Source organism: Myotis brandtii, unplaced genomic scaffold, assembly GCF_000412655.1.
Source record: "Myotis brandtii unplaced genomic scaffold, ASM41265v1 scaffold422, whole genome shotgun sequence".
NCBI lineage: Eukaryota > Metazoa > Chordata > Mammalia > Chiroptera > Vespertilionidae > Myotis > Myotis brandtii.
This window is the reverse complement of record NW_005366171.1, coordinates 1,676,837-1,683,353: the sequence shown is the minus strand read 5'-3', so window position 1 is coordinate 1,683,353 and position 6,517 is coordinate 1,676,837. Positions and strand designations below refer to the sequence as shown.

At 36.9% G+C, this 6,517-nt stretch overlaps 1 protein-coding gene across 1 annotated transcript in view; it reads left to right on the top strand.

Annotated features, from left to right (window-relative positions):
* The first annotated feature begins 276 nt into the window (after positions 1–276).
* The window catches only part of TMEM9B (TMEM9 domain family, member B), an 18,147-nt gene continuing 11,906 nt past the window's right edge, over positions 277–6,517 (top strand). The window contains exons 1-3 of the mRNA XM_014545849.1: positions 277–364; positions 3,781–3,889; positions 5,697–5,831. Coding sequence (XP_014401335.1) covers positions 3,806–3,889; positions 5,697–5,831 — 219 coding nt within the window. The 5' untranslated portion in view covers positions 277–364; positions 3,781–3,805. The remainder of the gene's footprint in view (positions 365–3,780; positions 3,890–5,696; positions 5,832–6,517) is intronic.

The window sequence follows — 6,517 nt, the reverse complement described above, 5'->3', positions numbered from 1 at the left end:
ATTGATGATAGCTCGGCCAGTGTGTTTCAGTGGCTTAGAGTGGACCCATGAACCAGGAGGTCATAGTTCGATTCCAGGTCAAGGCACATGCCCCTGTTGTGGGCTCAATCCCCAGTAGGGGGCATGCAGGAGGCAGCTGATCAATGATCTCTCTCATCATTGATGTTTCTCTTTCTCTCCCTTCCTCTCTCTGAAATAAATAAAAATATTTTTTTTAAGAATTATGATAAACTGTCAACAAGCTCTATACTAAGTTTCCATTTTGGTTACAGAATTCGGAGGATGTTCGGTGTAAATGTATTTGTCCTCCCTATAAAGATATTCCTGGACATATTTATAATAGGAACATATCCCAAAAAGATTGGTAAGTATTCTGGATTGCTTAATTACCTGTCAGATTTCGTTCTGTGGTTGTCACTGTTAGCCCAGAATGTTCATCCAGTGTATTGTTTTCTTTTTAAGTATTTCTTTCTAAGAAAAAGTGTCAAATTCCATTTCCATTTGAAAAAGTGAGAGTAAGACCCTGAGTGTATGATGTAGGCCTGAAGTAATATAGCCAAAACTCTAAGCCCCAGATAGGGTGGGTTTTCTATGGAAATGGGGCAGAGTTTGTGCCACCTAAACTTACTTCCTTTGCCCCCTTAAATTTTGGCCCTCTCTCTTGCTTTTCAGTGAAAGGTAAGCAAGCCTCATTTATCTGGGTTATAATTTCTACAGCTTGTAGGTTCTGGCGATATATTGCCAAATGTAGGAGACTATGTTTAAAAGTGTCAGAGACTCAGGAAGGAATGAATGAATCATGTACACCAGTTTCCCAGTTGGTGTGCCATGAATAGGTTATAGGTGTGATATTGATCCATTCAGCTCTCAGGGTAATCAGGCAGGCATGTGATGATTGAGATCCTGACTGGCTAGCCACCAGCAGCCTTCTCTGTTTATCTCAGTGGATCTTGCAAATGATAGCTTTTTCTGCATGTGCCATAAAATGGTTGGGAAACAGTTGTTTTGTCGCAGGATGGATGAGGTCATTCCCATGGAATTGTCATGTTTTATGGTTTGTAACCACAGTAGAAGAATACCAGGATAGGCATAGAAGAAAAATAGCTCCAAATGCTGTGTGCTTTCACATGTACTTGATTTCATAGATAAACAGCCTACAAGAATTTGAAAGCAACATTAAATTCGTGCGGTTACAATATTCCAAGCTGACTTGGAAAAAGAAAAGGCAGCATTTGAGCTTGTTTAGTTTTTTTTGATGTTATTGTCTGTTCTTCTCATTTTGGTTCAATCTCATATTTGATAAGTATGTTCTTGAGAACTTCTTATGAATGTCCACATTCCACTTAAATTGTCTCATATTGCAAAGTGATGTAGCTATATTCTTATAGGTTTTATAGCAGCAAGTTATTGATATGATATAAAAAAGCTCAAATAAGTTTTAAGTTTTTCCTATAAATTTTCTAAATATATTGAGCACTTACAATTTATTCTATTAGTAATAAAACATGATGACTATTATTTGAGTGGCAAATAAACTCACTATTCAAGTGGTTAGCACTAATCTTTTCACTGACTTTTCTTATTCTAGATTCAGACAGAACCATATGTCATTCATCTCTGATTATTGGTCAAAAGAGGGAGGTTTGAAAATAAACAGTTGAAACAAGGCATGTTCCCTCCCTGTTTCCTTCCTGCAACTTAGCCATTTACTGAGAATAGGTGTGATATTACACAGTTGTCACTGACACAGTTTTTAACTAGCAGAAGGGTAGGCAAGTTATGTTATGGCCTTATGAGGCCTCTAATATCCATCTGGCCCTAGATATATACAGGGTGTCACCCTAAAATGTATACATACTTCACAGCTGATAGCTCAGTTGATGTTTCTTTCTTAACCCATTGGAATTAATAATTATTCAAAGTGTATATACATTTTTTGGGACACCCTGTATTTACCTTTCAGCCTCCATTGTGCTCAGTTGTTAGCATTAATTCTTCATTGACTTCTGCTGTGTGACTTAAGAAAAGTTTGAGTTCTCTGGTTTGTGTTTGGCGTGTGATTTAAAGCCAAAAATGTCCTCCCTTTGGCACTAGGGGGAGGTGTTGCCCAGTTCCTAAAGTGGTTGAGTTCTGTATCTGGGTTCTGTGTTTACAGTGACTGGCCCTTCAGAACCAACCTTCCTGCTTCCTCTCCCACCCAGTATCTCGACATTATTAAACTGTATTCTTCAAAAGAAACACGCGATACTCAGCACTTAGATTCTCAAATAACTCTTAGGTACTGTTACTCAGGCTTCTGAAGTTGAAATAGGAAACTAAATGGGAGATAAGTCTGATATTCCTGAAGTTCAGAGAGATACAGGAGGGCTGACCTAGGAGACAGGAGCCCTGGATTTGGGTCCTTTTAGCTGGTAGTTTACTCTGTAACCTTGTGCAGGTGACTTCTCTGAAAGTATTGGGCTGGATGAACTCTGATTCTGAGCTATATACTCCTGTAACGGGATTTAGCTTTCTCTGCCCATTTTATGCCTGCATCCAGCTGGCTACATTCTTAGTCTTCTATATGTTTGGAACAGATATCACACACTTGTATGGTGTGAGTTGTGGGACCTTACCCTTATTTGAAATGCTACCATTGGAGACTTCTTTTTTTTTATTATTACATACTACCTTTGTTTAAATTACAATTACTTTGTTAAGTGTAATTGATTGAACTTTTATCATTTATATTGTTTTGGATTTTCTTTTTAAGTCACAGCACAGAGGAAATGAAACAAAACAAAACAAAACAAAAAGTACATTTTGATAGGCAAATGGAAAGAATCAGCCTAGAGCATTGAGTGCCCCCAAGAAGGATGGTGGAAAGAGACAGGAAATTAGTAGAGTTCTTCTGGGAGCCAGAAATACCCAAGGAAGAGATGCCAAAAGGGAAGAAAATTGCCCAGCAGAAGGCAGGAAGACAGAAAAGTTTGCCTAATTTTGCTGAAGATGATCAGAGTAGTAGGCTCTTATTAGCTGGGGGAAGTAATAGCTTAATTATTTTCTAGAATTGACAGGTTTCTCGGAAAATGCTTTTTTTATAGAATTGCTTTTTCATAAGCCATAAATATGTAGTTTGGAAAATAGAAAAACGTCCAACAACAAAAACATTCAGCCTTTTATTTTTGATATACTTCTTCCAAGTAATCACTTTTCATTAAAAAATATTTTTGTTGTCCTAATCCTCCTTCTTCATGCTTTTTCAATAGACATTTGCTCATTAAGACAAGTAATTATTTCTTACTGTAGCTTTGAATGTTCAGGTTTCAGAATTTACCAACTGCTAAGTGTGATTAGCCATTTATATTCCAGACTGTGGCAATTAAGAATATTAGTTGATTCATAAAAGAGATAATCTCATATTTCAACAATGCCCCAGGTCACTTTAAATCATTTAAAGCAGTTTTGCTTGGTAACTAAACAAGTTTGAATATGACTCAATCTGCTAAATAGGTTTTGATCCCATTTGGGATTTTTCAGGTGCATTATAAACTTCTAACAGTAAGCACCTTTGAAAATAGTTACTATATATGTGTCTTTATGGTTTCTTAGACTTTTAGATCTTACCAAATTGCTGATATCAAGAGAGGAAATTGTTTCACTTCCCTTATTGACTATTTGTTCCTTATATTCTTTCATTGGATAAGTTCAGTGATTATTCCGGATTTCAAGAAAGTTTTGATCAGTGTGAATAGAAAATCCAGCTAGACTTGAACAGTATTTTATCTTTGTGTTTTTCAGCGATTGCCTTCATGTTGTGGAGCTCATGTCTGTGAGGGAGCCTGACATAGAAGCATACTGTCTGCGCTGTGAATGCAAATATGAGGAAAGAAGCTCTGTAACAATCAAGGTGAAAAACAAAAATCCATCTTTTCTGCTTCTGGAATAATTCTTGATAATACTGAGACATGGAAAAATTTTTGACATAGGAATTCTATTTTAGTTACTCATATACTGCTCTCCTCACCACCGTCTTTACCTCCTTCCTCATCTCCAACCCCCAACCCCAAAGAAGGCCTGCTCTCTGCCTGCCTCATTGAGATGCTTTGTGGATTAAGATAAGGTAGATAGGCATGGTATGTGTAATAGCACAAAAATGCCCTATGAGTAATTAGCATATTCCAGAAAAATGTCCTAGCTTCTCTGTGGTCACATATGCCAGAAGATAGTGAGCATAGCATGATTAGGCCCTCTTCTTCCTGCCCTCACAACCCTTAGGAAGAATCATACATATAGTGACTCGTCTATTCTAGAAACATCACTTCTGGATTTTAAGATTTCCTTTATTTGCTATAGGAATTGGAAGGTGGATCGCTCTGATAAGTTCAGTTACTTTATCGTGGTGACTAACGGTTCTCCCCCCAGTTTTTTCTATATGGAGCTTCTCATTCCTTTCCCAAAAAGAGGGCACATGGGAAATCTGGGGATGGTCAGCTATAGCAGTTACAAAGATTTCTGGTGTGGTTGACCCTGTGGGAGAGCCCCTGCTGCAGCAGGGTGCTGTCCCATAGAGAAATTCTCACTGTACTTTCTAATTTTAAACAAAAATTTTGATGTATAATTTACATACCTTAAAAGTAATTCATTGTAAGTGTACAATTCCATAAATCTTAGCAAATTTTAAACAATTTATAAAAATCTAGATTTAGAACATTCCCAAAACCCCAAAAAGGTCTCTCATGTCCATTTACAGTAAATCCCGCTCCTACCCTCAGTCCTAGGCAGTGGCTGTTCTGCCTTGTGTCTCTACAGGTCTGGACAGTTCATAAAGATGGAATCATACGGTATGTGGTCTTCTGTGACTGGTTCTTTCACTTAGCATAATGTTTTTGAGGTTTATTCATGTTGTAACATATGTCAGTACTTAATTCCTTTTTATTGCTGAATGGCATTCTGTTATGTGAATATCCCACATTTTACTTACCCACTCATCAGTTGATAGACATTTGGATTATTTCCAGATATTTACTATTATGAATAATACTGTCATGAATATCTGCTTACGTGTGTCTTTGTGTGGCTAAGTTTTCCTTTCTTTTGGGTAGATTTCTTAGAGAGGTAAGTTTATGTTTAACTTTTAAGAGACTGCCAGATTGTTTTCCAAAGTGGTTGTACCATTTTTCATTCCCCCCAGCAACATATGAGGGTTCAGTTTTTCCACATCCTTGTCAACATTTGGTATTGTCTGTCTTTAATTAAAGCCATTCTTGGGGATGTCAGCACATGAATTAAGATCTCAAGAAAATCACTGGCCTAAAACATATTTTGAACATCTAAATTGATCTAAAAGAGTATTCTGTTGAAATTCATCTGCATTGCATTTTCTGCTAGGGTTCTCTTATGTTGTCTTGACAGCACTAGGACACTGTATTCAGGTGAGAAATAAAACTGCTGTGCTAGCAGTGGTGATTAGCAGTAAGTGAAAATGGAGTTTTGAAGACTCACAAAAAGATCTCAACGACAAAATGCCTTTTTTCCTTTTTTCTTTAATACTTTGGTGAAGAATTGAATTTGTTTCTTATGTTCGAATCTGGTTGATATAGAAATCCTGTATGCTTAGCAGATAGACCAGTCTTCACTGCGGCTTTACTATGATTATACAGAATTCTGATTCCTTGGCTTGAACAGAGATGTAACTTATTTTCAATTTCCTTTAGGTTACCATTATAATTTACCTGTCCATTTTGGGTCTTCTACTTCTGTACATGGTGTACCTTACTCTGGTTGAGCCCATACTGAAGAGACGCCTGTTTGGACACTCACAATTAATACAGAGCGATGACGATGTTGGGGTAAGTTCTCAGCATGCCCTAGCTGACAGATCATCATCATGAAGTAATATAAATGTTCATGTACTGGAGCAGATAGTCAACTAGAGAAGCTAAAGGTAGTTCTAATTTTAGTATATGTCTCTTTATGAGGAAATTGCTTTGTAAAGCCACAAATATGGTGGTTTAAACTGATGATCTTTAGTGAGTGTGTTATACAAGGCTTTGCTCTTCAGTACCCAGGGCACAATTTTCATTGCCTTCCCCTGTTTGCATTGAGAAAAGCATCTGAGCTAGCTTTCTACCCACCTGAACACCTTCCCTGTTAGCATCACAGGGAATATCATAGGAGGTAAAGAGGCTTTAGCGAAGGAAAGTATGAAGACCATACTGTTCTTTTCTTAATGATGTGCAGCTTGATAACCTGCTGATGTTTTATATATCCTGTTATTCTTCTTAAAAATCTGTGATCTTTAATTCTAGAGAAACATAAAACCATCACTCCAGATTCTCTTCCTATCTTTAAAACACATTTATATCCATCCATACAGTTGGTATAATCAGTGTATAAATGTTTTGTGGTCTGCTTTTTGTGTCAACATCATTCAAAAATGTCCAGAAAATGACATAGTCCACAAACTTGTTATTCATTTTAACTTAGAGAAATATATTGTTTGTTTTATTATCCTGTTTGGGCTTATTTCCAAATT